Below are 21,870 nucleotides of genomic sequence, written 5' to 3' on the forward strand. Positions count from 1 at the left end.
TATTTTCTTGAATATTCGTTTCTTAAAAACGTCGTGCACTTAACCATAATTCTACATTTTGTTTATGAGATGCTTCAGTTATAAGCATGCAGCAATATAATCTCTCTTTGTCATTCCCTCTGCTTCTGCTCTATTATTCACTTCCATAGGTTTCTCCGGTTCATTGACTTCAATTTCGGCACCTTCCCTAATATAATCTCCAATGTCCTCATCAATACTTCTTAAGCAAATATTATGCAGTACACAACATGATATAATTGTGTGAGGCATTAAGTCCATGCGGTCCATATCGAAATATTTCAATCTTGGAAAGCGTCCTTTTAAAAGAGCAAATGCTCTTTTAATAACCTGCCTAGTTTTAGATAAAATTGTGTTGAAATTATTACGAACACGCTCCTGATCCTGGAAATAAAGTAAGATAATATGCTTCGTAGGATTGATTAATTAATATTAAATTGCTTTATTTCAGTGTCATTTTTAACTTACTGGTGTAAGATTTACACGATTTAAATAAGGAGGTATACACCATGGCAAAACTGGATACGTTTTATCCCCAATTACATACTCGTCGTTTGGAAATAAAGCTTCCCGGTTGACATCAACGTCTTTGTACAAATCAGAATTTCTGAAAACTCTCAAGTCTCCAATTGAACCAGGGTATCCAGCAAAACAATCAGTAAACACAAGATCTCTATCACACACAGCTTGTAAAATAAGTGCATGAAATCTCTTTCGACATACATAATACTGAGCATCAATCTAAAAATATCATAATTTTAAAATAAACGTCAAATTAATTGGTATAAATAACATATTTGCAACAAAAAATATACGTATGAATGTCAGGTATTCAATTCGGTCCCGATATTATATGCGTATATTATTACTGCTACTTACTTCTGGTGCTTTTATTAGAATGAGTGATGCATCAATTGCTCCAATAACATCGCTCAATCCTGCCATACGTCTAAATTTTTTTTCCACATTCATTAGGTTTTCTCCTGCAGGCCAACTTATAACATTTGGAGCTATTTCATTTAAAACATTAACAACTGTAATGAAACATGCATGCAACGATGATTTGGCTAAGTCAAATCTTTGGGCCACTGATCTAAAATAATATACAATTACAATAAACAATTTATAATAGTTAAATGTAATATCTTCTTTCTAATTATTAACAAAATAACACATGAAATTAATAATATTTATACCTATATGAATCAGGTGTTGCTAACAACCATATCACTGAAAGCAATTGCTTTTGAACACAAACTGATGAACTTGACAACTTTTCTCCTCCCACATTTTCCAAGCTATAAAAAGCATGCGGGTTCATTCTAAAATGTTCTTTGAATTGCTTCGTATTAAATCTTGGAACTAACTTTTTTTGATTTTCTTCCATTTTCACACAAAACTGTCAACAACTGACAACAAAAAACATAACCTATAATCTTAAGGTTCCGCTTTCTAAAAAAATATATCACAAAAAGTTTGAATTGAAAATAATTCAAAGAAGTATCGAAATAAGTATTAGGGATGGAGCTGTTGATTTAATGCAAATAATAAAGGTGTGTTTCCATTATTTAGTTGCATTTTAATTTAATATATATAAATGTGAATAAAAAATAAATTTTTTAATTAAAAGCTATATTAATTTAATGTATCAATAAAAATTAATTTATTTCTAATTAAGAAGATTTTATGCTTTTTAATAGAAGAAACCTTTTTAAATGGAAAAAGAAAGAAAACGGAAAATAGAATGACATCCCAAGTAATATTTAAATGTCCACCTCGGTAATATTATCCGATATAATTACAGTAATATTACAAAAAACACTTAAAAATATTTGATTGATTAATTATTATCTTTTTCTGTTTTATCATAAAATACTTTGAAATTTTTATGTATTTTAAAAAAACGTTTAATATTACTGTAGTATTAGAGTAATATTACTGTAATGTTTTTGTAATATTAGAGTAATATTACTGTAACGTTTCTGTAATATTAGAGTCATATTAACCAGTAATATTACCATGAGGCGGACATTTTAATATTACTGTAATATTACGTGCAATTGGGAATATCAACAAAATAATATGCTCGTCATATATAATTAAATTTAGAGTTTTTATAAGTAGAAAATTAAAAAAATATATTTAATAGAAAAATATATAATTAAAAACAGAGCAGCAACGAATTCGAACGCGTATTGGTCGACTCGGTCCTAGTTCTTTTAATTTTTCACCTATGCGCCGTTCACACATACTTAACACTCTTCCTTCACTTTCATAAGCTCCACACACTTTCTAGAGTCACTCGTCAGATACACCCGGGTGGAATTTCGAACACACCCTAGACGAGTGGCGGGAAGAGAGTGACACTACTAGTTACGCTGTCTACTTTCTCTCTTTTCGCCGGACGACTATACTACGATACTCTGTCGTTACAATTATTAATAATATTTATCATTTATTTACCAAAAAACTGAATTTACAGTGGTCACAGAGGAGAGTTTTTTTGTGTCGACGAACACTGCGAATCTGAAAATCTTTGTGACACATATTATCTTCATTTCTTTCATGATGTTGTGTACTGACCAAAGAACATCGTCACTGTAAACACTTTTGAATTCTTCATTTCTCAATTATCATTTTTTTTTCATTTACTCATTATATTTGTAACCGGTCACGGAGGAGAATTTACTTTGCGATCAAAACTAATTTAATTCTAGGAAAAAATATTTTACAAATATTCTGTTTTACGCTTTATAAATGAATTACAAATAATGTAATTAGTAGATGTTACTAGACAAAAGATGTTTTCATATTGCAGTATGAATGCAATAATTTTTCTTTAAATAAAACTTATTTCGCGAACGGTAACGGAGGGGAGTTTTTACACTATACATATAAACATGATCATATTCAATTATTTGAAATTTTCAATTTCTTTTTTATGAAATCTAATTAAATCCTGTTGACTTCTATAGTTAGACCGGCAACATTTTCTATTATTATAATTATTTATTAAAAATAATGATATGAACGTGTCATTTGTCCTTTTTGTGAGAATGACTCATAAATATTAAAATAAATCTTATAAGGACATCTCGTAAGAAGAATCTCATTAATGTCCATATAGGATTCCATATGGGGTCGAAATTTGAAAAATAAAATTTGTGAATATCTCAAAAACGGTAAGAGATACGCAAAATCAGACAAAATTTTTAGTTTATTTTATACAAAGCAAAAATATTTTATGTTTAAAACCTAAAATATGTCTCATATTTTTTTTTAATTACTACTACATATTCTCATATGGGATCATACGTGAAATCTCATATAGAATTCTATATGGACACATATAAGATTTTTCTCATGAGTTTCCATATAAGATTCTCGTAAGATCTTAAGTACCCAGTAAAAAATAAAAAATACAAGAACGTCGGATTGCGGTTACAAGCTCAATAGCTGGTAAACGAATCCATGAGAATCTCGGATACAAGCACTTTTCGGTATCCGAAATGATAATAAGCTTGTAAACGCACTGAAACGGACGACTTTTGTAGGTCTTTTAATCAAGAAAAAACAATTAAATGGATGCGGAAACGATGGAAAATTAAATTAGAAGCAAAAATAAATAATTATTTTTTAAAGAAACGTACATTTAAACAAAAAACAATTATTCTTATTAATTCTAACCTCTGCATTAAAAACATTGTAAAATCAGTGTTTTGTTGGTAATTTTATGTTGCTATTCGGAAAATATGGTTTTCTACCTTACCAACGTTGAATATTAATTTAACGAGGGTTTTTTTTCGAATTTTCTATTTTAATGCAATTTAAAATGATTTAATTAAAAGGGGGAAAGGAAATTAAAAATGAGCACCGTTTTATGTTTAATAATATTTTGATTATTATGAATTGCTTCTGAAATTGGAAAATCGAAAAACCCACGTTAAATTAATATCCAATATCGGTAAGGTAAAATTACCAACAAAACACTGTTTTTACAATGTTTTTAATGCAGAGGTTAGAATTAGTAAGAATAATTGTTTTTTGTTTAAATGTACGTTTCTTTAAAAAATAATTATTTATTTTTGCTTCTAATTTAATTTTCCATCGTTTCTGCATTCATTTAATTGTTTTTTCTTGATTAAAAGACCTACAAAAGTCGTCCATTTCAGTGCGTTTACAAGCTTATGATCATTTCGGATACCGAAAAGTGCTTGTATCCGAGATTCTCATGGATTCGTTTACCAGCTATTGAGCTTGTAACCGCAATCCGCCGTTCTTGTATCTTTTATTTTTTACTGGGTAGTATCTCATATGAGAAATCATAAGTGATCTTACGCGGAACTCATACGTGAATTTACAATAGGGTGTTCATTATATTTTAGAAAACTGTTTGTTAAGGGGCTATACGAGTGTGACACTTTCAAAAATCAATTTTTTTGGCTTATTTGATAGTTTAGACTTTCAAAAATATCCTGTGAAAGAGGCAAGGTCGTATCTTGTATAGTTTTTGAATGGCGGCGTTCTAAGGAGCCATCCATAAACTACGTTTCCAATTTTTCATTCTTTTTAGACCCCCCTCGTTAGCATTGTGTTAAATGCATTTTTTTAGACTTTTGACCCCCTTTCCCCAAAATAGGTAACGTAGTTTATGGACGGCCCTTAAGGAGCGACCGCTCGCAGGTATAAAACGCTCCACCTGCCTATAGATGGACTTTAAACGCATTTTTTTTGAAACAACATTTTTTAAAATTGCTGACATCATAACTCAACGAGAGATTGACCGATCGACTTCAAATTGAAACCGAGTATTTCTGAATATATTTACTATACAATGACCTACGAACTTTTTGATTGGTTGAAAATTGTCAATTTGGCATTAAAAAAACGACCATTTTTTTACTCCACAAAACGACACTTTTTTCAGAACTACGCCATTTTGTTAACTTTTGATATTTTTCAAAAATCGTAGGTCATTGTAATTTTGTAAAAAAAATCTTAAAATATAGCTGAAAATATACCTTATTATGTCCAAAAACTTTAAAACATTATATAAAGTACTTTCTTTTAAAAAAATTTTCAAAAATCGCCTTATTTTTCATAGATTACACTGGTATAGCCCCTTAAATTTTCTATGACTGTCAAAAAAATGGTTAGACTGATATATATAAAAATTCTTTTTTTTCACAATTATTAGTAATTTCAAAAACTGATTGGCACAGACTGAACACGTTTTCTAGTTGCACAGTTGAATGTCTTTTTACACTTTAGACCTATATATATTTACGAATTATAAAGCGTATAACCTTAACCAACTTTTATATATTTATATATATATATATATATAATATATATGAGGCATTTTACGTGTAATGTCCTAAGTTGAAAAATTGATTTCTCCAAAAAAGTGAAACTTGGGGAAATTGTTGTCCTACCTGATAGTAAAATATCCCCAAAAAAGTTTTTGACTTTTTTGAAATTTTGGGGGAGATAGAGGAGGGTCAATTTTACAAGTCTTCCCTCACACCGCCTCTATTTGAATTTTTTCTGTCTATAAATACAATAAAAAAAATTTTGGCAGATATGTTTTTTGAAGGTTTTTTCATGCTCTTTCCAGTGGTGAATTTCGTTTTTTAAAATTTTTGAATTTTGACCTTGATTTTCTATAATTAAACATAAATTTGCTATTTTCACTAAAATCGGTCCAATTTAAAAAAAAAATTACAAACAAAAGCTGAGGTTTTTTCCGATCTGCATATAAATTTTTAGAATGCCGATTTTTTTTGTTTTCGAGATATGAAATATCAAAGATTTTATGCCGGCTCGCGTGGCGAGACGGACGACTCATACCGCACCGCGATAGCTCTTTTCACTAACGCGCGCTGACATAAAATCTTTGACCTTTAATATCTCGAAAACAAAAAAAATCGTCATTCTGAAAATTTAAATACAGATCAGAAAAAACCTCAGCTTTCATTTGCAATTATTTATTTTAAAAAAATCCATCGATTTTAGTGAAAATAGCAAATTTATGTATAATTATAGAAAATCGAGGTCAAAATTCAAAAATTTTAAATAACAAAATTCACCATAGGAAAGATTGTTTGAGGATATTTCACTATCAGGTAAGAAAACAATTCCCCCAAGTTTCACTTTTTTTCGAGAAATTAATTTTTTAACTTAGGACATTACACGTAAAATGCCTCATATATAGGGGAGGATGGGACAAGGATAGTTAAGGGGTAAGGATACCCTGTTGAAAATTCCTATGTGAGAACACATATGGGATCCCATCCAGGATCTCTTGTGAGTTCTTATGTGGGTTCCCATACAGGTTCACACATAAGATCCTGTATGAAAAGGTTCCTGGGATGAACTTGCGTGAGAGCTCGCGCATGATCTTATGTCTCTGTAAAAGCAATAACACAGGATCCCATGAGGTTTCCTGTGTAGGTTCCTATATGAACAACACGATAAATAGGAACACACATGGGATCTTATCCGAGATCTTCTATGAGTTCTTACATAGGTTCTCACATATAAGAAGATTAATAGCAGCTTAATAAGATTTTATATAAAATCTTATTAAGCTGCTATTAATCTCCCATGAGGTTTCCTGTGTAAGTTTCTATATGAACAACACGATAAATAGGAACACACATGGGATCTTATCCGAGATCTTGTATGAGTTCTTACATAGGTTCTCACATATAAGAAGATTAATAGCATTTTATATAAAATCTTATTAAGCTGCTATTAATCTTCTTATATGTGTGTTCCTATTTATCGTGTTGTTCATATAGGAACCTACACAGGAAACCTTATGGGATCCTGTGTTATTGCTTTTACAGAGACATAAGATCATGCGCGAGCTCTCACGCAAGTTCATCCCAGGAACCTTTTCATACAGGATCTTATGTGTGAACCTGTATGGGAACCCACATAAGAACTCACAAGAGATCCTGGATGGGATCCCATATGTGTTCTCACATAGGAATTTTCAACAGGGTAGTTAGTTGCTGTTATGCTTAGACGGCTTGTTCAAAATTCGCGTCATTCATCCCACATAGCACGACTTCTTGCTGTGAGGTTACTGTTAGGATATCTGTAGGATTTGTAAGGTTACTGTGTAAGCCTGTAGTAAACTTGAGGTCATCTTAAAATTTCCGCCTTACAGTAAGCTTACACAGTAAAGCTAAGGTAAGCTTTCACAGTAAGGTCGTGGTAAGTTTACATGGTAACGTTGTGGTAAGCTTACACGGTAAGGTAGTTGTAAGCTTCCTTTAAGGATACTGTAAGGTTGATGTAAGGTTACTGTAAACATAGAATGTTGTTAATAAATAAAATTTATTAATATTTATGCGCAGTAGTTTTCTATGGCACATACGGCTGCGCAGTAACTTTTATTTGACTAACCCTATTGGGGTTCATAAAGTACTTTACCAAATATATAATTTTTTATACAAAAAAATTTATAATATAATATATATTATAATATAATTATTTTTAATATATTTTCATATTACTTTATATTAACAGTAACCTTACAGTAACCTTAAAGGAAGCTTACAACTACCTTACCGTGTAAGCTTACCACAACCTTACCATGTAAACTTACCACGACCTTACTGTGTAAGCTTACTGTAAGGCAGAAATTTTAAGATGACCTCAAGTTTACTGCAGGCTTACACAGTAACCTTACAAACCCTACAGATATCCTTACAGTAACCTCACAGCAAGAAGTCGTGCTATGTGGGATGGTATATTTGCGTCTTAACATCAATAGATGATAGTAAAATTTAGAAGTCAATCTGCCACCATTTGCGAAGTCAGGAGTTTATTTTTGTAAAAAGTCTGTTTTGCTAAAATGGGTGTTTTCGGCGTTCGCCTGTGGTTAACTACAGAGTTAAAAGCGGTTCTTAAATGATTTAAAATGTAAAATTTTACTTTTCGTTCAGCTGTTTGTTGTGAGTGGCGCATCCCTCATTTTGATTTGCGCAGAAATTGCAAATTGCGACAATATATGAAAACTGCTTGAGGATTTAGGAAATAAATTTCAAAACATAAAATATTTTTACCAATTTTTTATTAAATTCACCAAAAATTTGTAATTAAAAGACTGAGAGTTAACTCGTCTTCGTTACAAGAGTTGACAAAAAGGGTGAAGTCCTAACCTAAAATTGACAAGTGATTTGTAGTGATTTCTTAATTTCTGGATTTGAAATTTGTGTTTGATTTAGTGACAGCTGTTTAATAAAAAAGAGGCGAAGAAAAAATGGAGGGTATGTATATAACAAGTTATGTTAAAATGTTATTAATAAATTAAAGTTCATTTTTAAAATTTGAATTACATATTTGTTGCTTTTTAAATTTCTAACGGTTATTTCAAAGCGCTTCTTCAATTTATGTATAATTAAACAAAGGAATGATTTTTTCATGTTAATGTAATAAAAATTTCTACCACGAAGTAGTATTTCTACTTTGTTTACTAAATTTTCATTTAACAATATGTTTATTTAACAAATTTTTTAGGAAAATTGTGATTAAAAATCGTTTCGTCTGGATTTCAGAACTATTGGAAAGAAATATCACAATAATATTATATTTTAGGAATTGTAATAATTTTGTTAAATATGAAATTGGAATTTTCATGAAAGATCCATGGAAATTCTATGAAAATTATATAAATATTCTTCTGTAGAATGTGCAATTGGATATTCCAGAGGAAATTACAAGGAGCACATTTTGAGGAATCTTTTTACATAGGAGGAATTGTAAAATTAATTTCATTTAATAAAAATTGGGTGCTTGTAAAATTATTTATTTTTATAACGCTCTAAATAATTCTGTATTGGAAAAAGTTGTCTTTTTTCAATATATCTTTTGTCTATTTAGAATATTTTATTAAACCATAATATTGATACACAATAATTTAAAATATTTGTTTCCAATACTCACGGGGACGTGAGTCATTTATTTAGAACATTACAGTTTAATTGAAATTGTATAATAATAAATTCTTCTGCTTAAAATAAAGCTTTTGACGATGATGATGAGGATGTTCTGATGGCGGTTATGGCGGTCAATTTGATTTTCGATGACCTAGAGGACGAGGACGACGTAATTGATTTTTTGGTACTTGAGGACGAGAGAGAAAAGCATTCAAAGAATGAAAACTTTTTTGAAGAAACAGTGCCTAGATATTCATTGACAGGTAAAAAAAAGAATAGATATTATATTTAGTAATGTACATATGTACAATTCTACAAATCTTTAAGTTCTCGAATAGATTCGAGAAACGAAGTTACTTTCTATCCTTAAAATTTATCATTTCTCGTTGCTGCGTATTAGTTTTTTTCCTTATCGTTAGTTTTCTTATCTTATTATCGTAGTTTGTCTGTGGGTAGATAGAATTTGTTTTAAATATTTGTCTATATTTTCTTTGTGTTTATATTATAATCGTTATCAATTAATAAAAATAATATTTATTTACAGATCTATTGGTGATCGATTTAATGTTGCCAAATCTACGGCATGGCAGTGCATGTTAGACGTAGCTACTGCTCTCTGTGCACACGTTCATGAATTCATTCAGTGGCCTACGGGGAAAGCAATTGAACGGAACGAACGGGAGTTCAGAGAAATTGCTGGCTTTCCGGGCATTATTGGTTGTGTTGATGGGTGCCACATACCGACAAGCGCGCCACACGAAAACCCTGTTAGTTATTATAATAGAAAGGACTTTTATTCTATTAACATGCAGGGTATTTGCTATGCCAGATTGCGCTTCATCGATGTGTATGCTGGTTGTTATGGCAGTACTAATGATGCGAGAGTCTGGCAATTAAGCGATATAAATCAGGAAAGTCAGCGCAATTATGATTGCTATTTTCCAAGACAAACACATCTTTTAGGAGATAAGATTTATTCAACGGGATTTAATTTATTGCCACCCTACAAGGATTACGGTAATTTACTCAGAGTGCAAAGGTACTACAATAAAATCCATGCTAAAACGCGCCAAGGAATTGAAAGGACCTTTGCTCTGATATTCTCCCGTTTCCGACGATTAAAATATTTGTATCTCCAGAATGTTCAGTACGCATCGCTCATTATTCTCGCTTGCTGCTACTTGCATAACATCTGCATTTCTTTAAATGACAGAATAGACGACGAGATTCCAAATGTTAAGGACAACGAGAATGATGAACCGTCTGACAAGGAAGATGATGCTCCACTAGAAGAAGTATCACAAGAAAATCCACGATTCAATCCAAAAATTAAGCATAATGTGATTGCCAATGCGTTGTTCCTTAATCGGTAGGTTGTGAAGAACAAAAACTGCGTGTGGAGTGCTTGGTACGTTCTTGTAAATAAATGTTACTGCGGATGCCTCTTTTACAAATATATGAATAGACTAATGTTAATATATAAGTGTGTAAATAACATGTAAATGTGTTCTTATGTTAAATAATTTATAAGTAAGTTCGTTTATGTGCAAGAAAGTGCAGTTTAGTGTATCCTTTGCGATGCTTTTCTTCTAGGGACTATAATTTTTAAATAAATAAGGCTACTTTTTACAAAAAATAATTTTAGTTTTTAGAGCATTTTTTAATTCTTAAATGCTTGTCGACTTCATTAAAATTTTATTAAATTTTAAACAGTTAAAAATTTAATCTCCAATTTCAATCAAACAAGTTTTAAATAATTTAAAAAAATTTTTTTTTAAGTTTTAATTATTTTCAAAAATTTTTTTTCTTCAAATTCAAACAATAATTGAGGCACCCAATCGAACAACCGGTCGCGAGCAAGGGCCGGACGCTCGGAAGCCAGACAGCGTACGAAAATGTCAATAAAATTGAAATTCAAAATTTTAATTTTTTAATTATATTACCTTATAGAAAATTAAAAGGCGCATCTTTTTTTCCTTTGACATTTTTTTATATAACGAATATCTTGGATAATAATGGCAAAAAAATGAAAGATTTAAATTCTTGATTTTTATTCAATTTTTAAATATAAATCGTCATTTCTTCGACAAATATTGATGAATTTACTTGGAACTTGATACACATACGCATTTGGGTCTAAAGAAGATAATAGGATAATGAAAAACTTAAAAATCATCATTTGTTAAATCGTTTGTTAGTGTAAATGGTGACTTGTCGATAATCGCGTGTTTTCACTTTCTATTAGAAAAAGTCTGCAGGGAATTTTAACTTTAAAAATTTCCAGTGAAACATTTTTGTTCCTCACATATCAAAGAAGTTTTTTGGAAATTTCGAGATTAAAGTATTTCAAACTGACAGGTATACAGAATTTTTAATAAATCGTGCGGCGCCAATGAAAACAACTTTGCGAGCTTCAAGCACTACAGGCAACAGCAGTGTTAATTTCTGCATCTAAATGCATAAAAAAAATTCATAACTTTTATCAATCAATTCATGTTTTACTTTTAAAAACTAAGAAAAAATTAAAAATTAGGGAATAAATTTAAATAAAGGGTATGAAAAATATTATCATAATCCTAATGAGAATTTTGATAATAATAAATTTGAATAATAAATTAATAAAGTTGAATAATAAATAAGAATAAGGCTAGAATTTACTAAAAACACTTTAATTGACATTACCTAAAAAGTACATTAACTGAATATTTATTATTATAATTATCAAACTAGTTTCAAAGTTGTACACAATTCAGTATGAAAACAAAACTCACATCCCAAAATTTCAATATCGCTTAAATATTTATTTTACTTTTGTTATTATTATTTATGCTGTTATTTGTCGTTGAAGATTCTATTATCATTCGAATGATTTTTTAAAATCCGTTACATTAAGGGGTTATTATACAGTCAGGCGGTCAAAAAAATGCAGTTTTTCGGTATTTTTTTTTTCAAAGGAATATTTATTTATATAACCGGAAGTTTTTCTATATTGTTTACATGTTTTTAAGTTTAAAAAAATATATTTAATTTGTAAAAATATTATTCTTTTTGGCCTCTATATCCAATCTCCCAAAGGTCCTCGAAAAAAAAGTGGTCCGCGGTGAACATAATAGCAATTGACAGAATCATCTGAAATCAAAAAGTCAAAAAGATTCTGTTATTGTATTAAAAAATGTAGTCCTGAATCGAAGGAATTAAAAAAATATCACTTTTTGACAAAATGGCAGCTTCTAGAAAAAAAAAGATTCATTTTCATGGAAAAAAAATCGACTTCAAGTGTTGATTAAAATCATAATTTTAATTTTATTTAAAAGATCTTCGATTAAGGACAGCAAAAAGTAGTTATTTAGCTTGTGTGAAAATTAGAGCTAAATCGGTTCAGTGGTTTTCGAGAAATCGTGTTCACCGATTTGAAAAACATAGTTTTCAGAAAAAGCGATTTTAAGTTTCACAAACAGTTTACATTGAGTTAAAATTTTTTTTTCATACTTACATTGAATCGTCTATTCCAGGACCATATAATGTATCTTCCATTCCAATTGCATACTCAGGTATACGAAAATTATATATATATATATATATATATAATATATAATATATATATATATATATATAATATATATTATATGTATACGGCGCGCCTTTCTAGTTTTGTCTGCAACTTCGAAAATATTTCTCGAATCTTAATAAAAAATTTTTTCACAACAGACAAATATATATACTTTAAGAAAATGCAGCAAAAAAAAATCGATTTTTTGAAAATCGTGACTGTATATAACCCCTTGACTTTTAATTTACAAATATTTAAAAGTTTTTTGACTAAAATCAACGTTTTTTCTAATTAAGATTTGAAGAACTTAAATACTTATATTTTAGTATCATAAGGATTTTAATATCGTTTTAATAACTTAGTATTACAAATAAATAACAACAAAGAATAACTTTTATTATTTTTTATGCCGTTTTTATCGATGTTATGCAGGTAAATAAATACTTTTTAAAAACAAAAAATTTAATTTTTCTAATCCACAGTTTTTGAAAGTAAAACATGAATTGTTTGATAAAAGTTATGAATTGTAATGCAAAAAAAATTATTTTGTATTTAAAAAAAAATTATGAGGAAAATGTTTGAAAAATTTGTTGGAAAAAGAGTAAATATATTTTTACGAATTATTAAATTAAAAAATTCAGATTGTGTTCATATATTAAATTTACAGCAAAAAGTAGGAAAAATATATTCCTATAACTTGTTAAACGTACTATATTATACCTTTATTATAAAAAGTACAAGTTATTATAAAGTTATTATAAAAATACAAGTAAAAATCTAAAATTGATCTTTTTCAAGCAGTTTTTAAGATAATTTTCTTAGTATTTCTCGTATAGTTCAGCCTTGGTTAAAGTTTTATCAATTATTTTTTTTAAATTGTTAGTTTAAAATTCCGTAATACTTACCCTTTGAATCTTGCACCCAACATAATACTCAAATTAATTTACGTCGTTCCTTAAAATTTAGAAAAAACTGAAATATGGGCTCATGGGGCAAGGATAGTTAGAGCTATTACGGCTCGATAAAATCCTGCTAATTCGACTTAAATTATAAAAAAATGTTTAATTCTTCTTTTTATGTTGATATATATAATGGTACGTAATTATATACGGAAAACGAAGCTTATTGACCAAGAAATTGGTGATCATCTGAAGAAAATTGGTTAAACCTCAGATTTTAGTTCAGACGAATTCTAATGCAATAATTGATATTTAGAAAATGTTCAAAAAATGTTGTTAATACTTGATATATCAATATTGAATAGTCTAAATCCAATAAAATAAAGAAACCGAAAATTTACTGATCTTCTATGACAATTTTAGCATTCGGATTCTTTTAACTATCCTTGCCCCGATACTGGAACAAGGATAGTTAAATTTTTTTTTACTTTTTCATTCGTATCTCGTAGGGATTGCACTCTACAGCAAAATAAAGTATTATTTAGTTACAAATTCAGGTAGGGTTGCTAGATTCGAAAACGTCTTACCTAACTATTGTATTGTATTGTGAATTATCATGAATTACTTTGAAATATCTCGAATTACTATGAATTATTTTGAATTTACTTGAAGTATAACGAGATTTTGCACTGAATATCACTTTACAATTAGTCAGAAACACAAAAGAAAATACATTTTTGTCCAGGTCATTTTTTAGGCAAAAATTGACTTCAAATTATTTGTTGAATTTCGTATTCATATTTTACTTATATAGTTTATGTAGTATGTAGGTAACAGAAACATATGGGATGTAGCAGAATTTTGTAAGAAATGCGCAATGCATTACTGCGCAATTTGTCTGCCGTAAAATTAACTAACGTTTCACAGACTTTTCACTAATGATTCGTAAACGTTCACTAAAGTTGCCTATACTCGTATAGTATTCTACAAATTCTTTACTTTTAAATAATTCAGTTAAAAATATTTGAAATTTTAAATATTAAATATTTAAAAGTGTGAACTAGCGATCTTTTTGGAACGAGCGCTAAGTTTTCGTAACGAGTCGTAGGTGAGGGGTTGGGGTACGGTCACACTATCTCATGCATGCACTCATGAAGTAAGAATAAGGAGACTTCACTCTAATGTCAAGTCTGTCCCCATTCTCTATAACATCATTCCGGAAAATTCGAATAGGCAGAGGTGGCGTTCCTTGCGGGAAAAACACGAAACTGTCGATTTTAACCTTATAAATTCGTCTGCTACTACTATAATAAACACCAAATGAGTGCTATGATAATACCCATTTTTGACATTTTAAATAATATTTTTTATTGATTGCAGAATTTTATTTTATAATAATTTAAATTATTACGATTTTTTGTAATTGTAATTACAATTGATTAAATTGTTTATAAAAAGGAGAATGTTTTTGTTTCTTTTATTTTAAAGAAGACGATCGCTATCATGAATCAAAGTAATTCCCAAGTAAGTATTTGCTATAAATTCTTAATAATATATAATATAATATACATATAATAATATTATATATATATATATATAATAATATAATAATATTTATAAAAATTAAAATATATAATTAACAATATTATTTTTCTTTAAACAGATAACCGTAGGATTCAATACATTAAACGGAATTACCTTAATTAATTATGATAAGGAATTAGCTTTTGCGGAGTTAAGAAATTGTTTGGACTATATTCCACTGCCTTGTGAAAACTGGTGTTTCACAAGAGGAAGTGACTACTTTTTTGGATTTCAAAGCGTTGAAAACAACTTTGACATTAGAAAAAGAGTTGCAGTTTTTTGAAGGTAAAAATTTGTATAGATGATATAATTATGCCATTTTCATCAGAAATAAAGATATCAACAATTAATGATTTAAATAAACTTTTGAAAACTGTTGATAAATTAAAATTATAGGACTCTATACAATATTAACTTATTGTAATTGTAATCAAAATTTTTTTAATTTAATATATTTTTGATTAAATAAATCAAATGCAAAAATTTATCATGTTTATTTTTTATCCTTCTTTTATATCAAAAGTTTAATATTTTAAAAATTTAATGTTTAATGCACAAGGTAATAGGCTTGAAACAAATAAAAGCAAGTTAGTAATGTCTTCCACATTATTTACAAACTGCCACTGCTCTAGAAATATTTCCTTTTTTTTACAAAAACCTAGAAATAATTATTTTTAAAAAATGAAAACAAAATATATATTAATAATATTAAAGTATTTTTATTATTAATTTTTTTGATTACAGGACAAAAAATCCAATCAAAAAAATGCAAACCGAAAATTAAACGAAAAAATTCCAAAATACAAAAATCGAAAATAAAAATGTTTAAAGTCAAAAAATCCACAAAATAAAGTCCAGAGTTAAATTATTTTTTGGGAATTCATTTACAGTCAACTTTTTAGTTTGGATTTTTGTATTGGGAATTTTTGTCCGGATAACAATTTTTTCAATACCTCTATGGACATATTTGAATGTAAAATAACTTTATTTTCTAAATAATCTGCATTTTGCGTCCAATTGTTCCACATAATACATCCTTTAATACGCTGCACCATCCAAAATTGAGTTGGTAGTGGTACACTTTCACAATTTTTGAATATATTTTCAAATTTACATTCTAATTCGAAATTTGGTTTTCCACGCGGTGGACTAAAAAGATTCACTACTTTTATTATTTTTGTTTCCGTGTCTGAAGTAAAAATTGATGGAATTGCTCCTTTTTGTAGAGAAATTCGTAGCAAAGAAATATTAAATTTTTCTTCTCCTACTGAAGATTTGTAATTTCTTACAACTTCTGAATCTAAAAAGTGTAAATCACACACATGTTTTTTTCAAACTTTCCCCCTATAAAAAAATTATATATATATATATACAAAAATATTACAATTTTATATCTATTGTTTAAATTATAATAAGTAAGAAATAATTTATTATAATAACCGTTGTTGCATGAAAAAAACTTCTCTTCATCAGTGGATTTAATTTTTCCTTTTTGTTGCGATAATCAGAAGAATTACAATTTCTAACAAAACAAGAGGGCATCTGCAATGATTTATTAAGAAACGTAATATGAGTTGATTTAAAATTTTCCAAAAATTACACAAAATGCACAGATTTGGTAATATATACTTATAAGTAAACAAATTAATTATTTTGAAAAAATTATAAATATGACTACAGATTGACATTCGTAAGAAATTGACAAGGTTGAAAAACATTTGTAAACACTTAAATTCAATTACATCTCAATTATTTCAATTTATATATCTTGAAAACTTGAAATAATTTAATTTATAAAATTTTTCAAGAATTAAAAATTCTATTATTTGTTAAAATTTTTTAAAATTTGTACAATAAAATTTTTTTATTATAAATAATTTCTTTATATAATTTTTGCACAACTTTATTACAATGTAATTATAATATGTAATATAGGCTAATATAATATCAGTAATATTATATTTAAATATACTTATAATTACTTTATATTTATAATTAATCTATAATTATTTATATTTATATTTATGACAAATATACATACCTCTTTTATATTTTTCCACTGGCACAATTTAATATTACTTAAACTATCAAACTTAACGATTATTTTTCAAACACAAAAATAAAATTGATGCTTCTGGTAAACAAAACCACATGTGAATGTGACAGAAGCATATTTTGAATTTGAAAATCAAGTTTCGCGTTTTTCCCGCAAGGGACGCCACCTCTGTCTATTCGAATTTTCCGGAATGATGTTATAGAGAATGGGGCCATTTTTTCTGTATTCCTCATATAGAGTGAAGTCTCCTTATTCTTACTTCATGCATGCACTGTGCATGCATGCAGAAACATTTGGTCGGTCACACTTCAACGAAATCTAGTGAATGTTTAGTAACTTTCTAGTTACAATCGAAATTTTTGGAAAATTACTAGAAAGTTACTAAACATTCACTAGATTTCGTTGAAGTGTGACCGGCCAAATGTTTCTGCATGCATGCACAGTGCATGCATGAGATAGTGTGACCGTACCCTTACGAAAATGTAGCGCGAGTTTCAAAATGGCGCCACACGTGTTGCGCATAATACTTTTCATAACAAAATCATAAAAAGGCCTGGATACTAAGATGCATAATTATATGAAATTTATATCAAATGGAATTTATGTTATATGAATTTTGTGCCAAATGAAATTTATGACGATTGATTATTATGTCAAATAAATTTTATGTAAAATTATAATTATGACTATTGAAAGTTATGTGAAGTGAGTTTTATGCCAAATGAAGTTTATATCAATTAAAATGTATATCAAATGGAATTTATGTTATATGACATTTATGTCAAATAAAGTTTATGTCAACGTAGAATTATATTATCTGAAATTTAAGTGAAGTGAGTTTTATGTCAAATGATATTTATGTTAAATGAAATTTGGGGTTCTGTTTATGCGAGTCGAATGTATTTCTATACTAAAAGTTGGATCTTCCACTTAAACAGATAACAACACATTATTATGCACAATTTTTTTATGAATATCACAATTATTGAACAACATAATGTTTTATAAACTTAATTATTTTTAGATAAGAAGAACAACTGGCCCGTCATGTTGAACAGTTTAGCAAACTATTTACTTAGAAGTAGTGTTTCTGATCATTCTGAATCGAGGGACGATATAAATGTTGGAAACATTAACAACTACCTTACACAAACCAGGCTGAAACAAGTTGAAGTTGAAGAAAATGATTGGATTCTCATTGACCAAACAGGTATTCTACATAATTACTAAAATTCTTTAATACACTCCCTGGCGGATTTGATTTACCTAAATTCGACCCAGCTGGGGCGAATCTAAGTCGAATTTAGGTAATTATCAAAAAAAAGCTTTAAATTGATGAAAATTTATAAAAATTAGTATTGTAAGGTTAAATGAACATTTATAGAGTTAATTTTTGAAAGAATTTTAATTATTAACGTGATAAATATTAAATAATCACTTGATATGTGCAAGTGGTAACTGTAGATTTTAACTCGTTGTCAATTTTCATAATATTTTCAATAAATTAGTGTAAAATGTGTGAAAAAATAATTTATATTTAATAGAAGTTGCAAATTTTATTAAATTATTTTATTATTTATCGAGCACAGTTTAAAATAATTGCAATTTAATTTTAAAAAAAAGTTTTCTTAAAAGTGATAAGAACTCTACTATACCGACAGCAAGAGGATATTTTCAGGTAAGTAAAGTTATTGTAGCGTGTAGTTTTGTTGTGACTAAAAGATGTCGCTTTAGTTTCTATAGTGATCAGACAGGAACATCGAATCTCATGATCAAATATTCATGAAGATTCCTATGATGCAAAATTAGACGTCCCTTTCCAGAATTTATTTAGTTGGTGGAGTTGAATAACTTTAAAATTATTGAAACACTTTAAAGTTTGAAAGTAGAACTTGGAATTTTGAAAATAACTTTTTAGTTTGTTGAAAGAAAAAATGTTTGAAAATAGAACTTAGGATTTTGAATAACTGAACAAAATTGTTGAATGATTTAAAATTTTTGAAATGACTTTTTAAAGTTTGTAAGTAGAAAATTGGAATGTTGAAATAACTGAAGATTTTACGTAAACATACGTTTTTAAAGGTTTGTCTCCACTACAAATTTTGAGTTTTGTGGTTGATTTTGAAGAAGGGAGTGATTTTTTGTAGAAAGGGAAATTTCTTGTAGGCGGAGAAAAAAGGGAGTTGAGAAAACTCGCTATTGGGTTTTCTCGTATAAAATGGTGAAAACTCGAAGTAAAAAATGGAGAAAACTCATTTCAGGCATTTTATGTGTAATGTCCTGATTTAAAAAATTTATTTCTCGAAAAAAGTGAAACTTGGGGAAATTGTTTTCCTACATGATAGCAAAATATCCCCAAAAAAATTTTTGACTTTTTTGAAATTTTAGGGGATAGAGAGGGGGTCAATTTTATCAGTTTTCCTTGACACCGTTTACTATTTGAATTTTTTCTGTCTATAAATGTAATAAAAAATTTTTTGGCAGGTATGTTTTTTGAAGTTTTTTTCATGCTCTTTCCAATGGTGAATTTCGTTTTTTAAAATTTTTGAAGTTTGACCTTGATTTTCTATAATTAAACATAAATTTGCTATTTTCACTAAAATCGATGCGTTTTTTTTAAATATGTAAATAATTGCAAACGAAAGCTGAGGTTTCTTCCGATCTGTATATAAATTATCAGAATGCCAATTTTTTTTGTTTTCGAGATATATGTCAAAGATTTGATGTCAGCGCGCACCAGTGTTTACAGCTACCGTGGCGCGGTATGAGTCGACCGCTTTGCCGCGCGCGCTGACATAAAATCTTTGACATTTAATATCTCGAAAACAAAAATATCGTCATTCTGAAAATTTATATACAGATCAGAAAAAACCTCAACTTTCGTTTGCAATTATTTATTTTAAAAAAAATGCATCGATTTTAGTGAAAATAGCAAAATTATTTTTAATTTTAGAAAATCAAGGTCAAAATTCAAAAATTTAAAAAAACGAAATTCACCATTGGAAAGAGCATGAAAAAACCTTCGAATAACATATCTGCCAAAATTTTTTTTATTGTATTTATAGACAGAAAAAATTCAAATAGAGGCGATGTGAGGGAAGATTGGTAAAATTGACCCTCCTCTATCTCCCCCAAAATTTCAAAAAAGTCAAAAACTTTTTTGGGGATATTTTACTATCAGGTAGGACAACAATTTCCCCAAGTTTCACTTTTTTCGAGAAATCAATTTTTTAACTCAGAACATTACACGTAAAATGCCTCATTTGCATTTTCTTTCTATTGGGCCTCACTGACCCAACCCTTAGGGTAGGTCAGAACTTGTGGGTTGTCCTTCAGGGACATAGATTTTTAAAAGTAGGAATAAATTCTTAAAGAAGGGGAGATCGTCTATATTTTGCATCTTTTACAATTAAGCTAAATTTTTATTATTAACAATGATTATTTTTATTATAGTTTATTATTAACAATTATTATTTAGTTTATTTTACATATTCGTTTTTGAATTTTAATTGTCCGATGATTTTTAAGAAAGATACAATTTATAAATTTAATTTGTTTATAATTTTTAATAATTATTGTTATTTTTCATTAATTTATATAATAGCCTACACTGAAAAAAAATTTTATTTGGATCAAATAAAATGTATTTGATCCAAATACATCATTTACTTGTCTATTATCTAATAAATATGTATTTGAACCAAATGCACATTTACTAAACCTAAGTATTTTATTTTATCGCATCAAATAAATAGTTATTTGAATCAAATACAAAGTATGCAAATAAAATAAATGGAATATTCAAAGCTAATAAATAATTATTTGAATCAATTATGAAAATTATTTCATTCAATACTGCATATTTTTTGATTCAAATAAATATTGATTTGCATTAATAAAATATTTTTCTTGAAACAACTAAAAATTTTCTTGAATCAAATATTCGATTATTTATCATAAGTAATTGTTTTAATTGAAACTAAAACCTCTTTAATTGCGGCAATTATTATTTTATTTGATCCAAATACATAATTTATTTGCATAAAATGTCAGAATTTTTTGATTCAAATAAATCAAAATTTGAATTGAATAAATAACATATTTATTTACTAATTCTTCTATTTCTAAATTAAATTCTTACTGAAAAAAATAAATATAAAAATATGTAATTTCTGCATACTATGATCACATATTTTCATTTTACAACTAATTTATACATAGAATTAATAATTAAACGCAAAACTGAAAAATAAATAAATCTAAGGCATGGGGGAATGGTACCTACGACCTACGGATTATGAGTCTAACATGCTTTACCAACTACGCTACGCACGCTACGTAAAAACGATTGTTAACTTCTTAATGTTATTTAAACTTGCAAAATACCTAACTCAGAAAAGTGCTTAACATCATTTAGTTAAAGTTAAGATATTACATTATATTTTCCAATTAAATGCAATTTATAAAATATAATTAATTATATGCTTCATGATTATTATCATCAATCATCCCAGGTGAATTTTCAAAAAAAAGTGTAAATATATTTTTATTAAAAACGCGTTTTTCGTTGTTCTGAGTCATTGTAAATATTAATTTTTTGTAGATAAAAAAATATTTGACTTTTGGACTTGGAAAATGTTGCTATTCGATCATATGTGAGTGTGTTATTTAAAAAAAAGTGTAAATATATTTTTATTAAAAACGCGTTTCTCGTTGTTCTCAATCATTGTAAACATTAATTGTTTGTTGATCATTAAATATTTGACTTTTGGACTTAGAATATTAAATAATATATATAAATAGGGTCAATTG

At 28.0% G+C, this 21,870-nt stretch overlaps 2 protein-coding genes across 4 annotated transcripts in view; one reads left to right on the forward strand and one right to left on the reverse strand.

Annotated features, from left to right (window-relative positions):
• LOC127282168 (tumor protein p53-inducible nuclear protein 2) overlaps positions 1-21,870 on the forward strand; it is a 381,620-nt gene that overhangs the window by 34,952 nt on the left and 324,798 nt on the right. The window contains exons 2-4 of one of the 3 annotated variants that reach the window (XR_007843156.1): positions 9,056-9,232; positions 9,514-10,338; positions 18,083-18,268. Coding sequence is in view for 2 of the 3 variants with exons in the window: in XM_051306282.1 (XP_051162239.1) it covers positions 10,320-10,338; positions 18,083-18,268 (205 nt within the window). In the remaining variant the exon portion in view is untranslated. Of the gene's footprint in view, positions 1-9,055; positions 9,233-9,513; positions 10,339-18,082; positions 18,269-21,870 lie in introns of those variants that run through there. The other 2 variants (XM_051306282.1, XM_051306283.1) reach the window with 2 other exon arrangements.
• On the reverse strand, positions 79-1,522 carry LOC127282158 (uncharacterized). The gene is made up of 4 exons (XM_051306256.1): positions 1,215-1,522; positions 898-1,111; positions 487-759; positions 79-402 (listed from the first exon to the last, which is right to left on the reverse strand). The coding sequence occupies exons 1-4, from the start codon at positions 1,403-1,405 to the stop codon at positions 79-81; spliced, it is 1,002 nt and encodes a 333-aa protein (XP_051162213.1). The 5' UTR covers positions 1,406-1,522.

The sequence above is a fragment of the Leptopilina boulardi genome, unplaced genomic scaffold, assembly GCF_019393585.1.
Source record: "Leptopilina boulardi isolate dan_hultmark-lab unplaced genomic scaffold, ZJU_Lbou_2.1 LbouV2_285, whole genome shotgun sequence".
NCBI classification, from domain to species: domain Eukaryota; kingdom Metazoa; phylum Arthropoda; class Insecta; order Hymenoptera; family Figitidae; genus Leptopilina; species Leptopilina boulardi.

Coding starts and splice junctions, on each gene's coding strand:
- LOC127282158 (XM_051306256.1), bottom strand. CDS start 1,405: ATGGAAGAAAATCAAAAAAAGTTAGTTCCAAGATTTAATACGAAGCAA. Junction 1,112..1,214: donor GCAACACCTGATTCATATAG/GTATAAATATTA, acceptor ATATTATTTTAG/ATCAGTGGCCCAAAGATTTG. Junction 760..897: donor TTCTAATAAAAGCACCAGAA/GTAAGTAGCAGT, acceptor TGATATTTTTAG/ATTGATGCTCAGTATTATGT.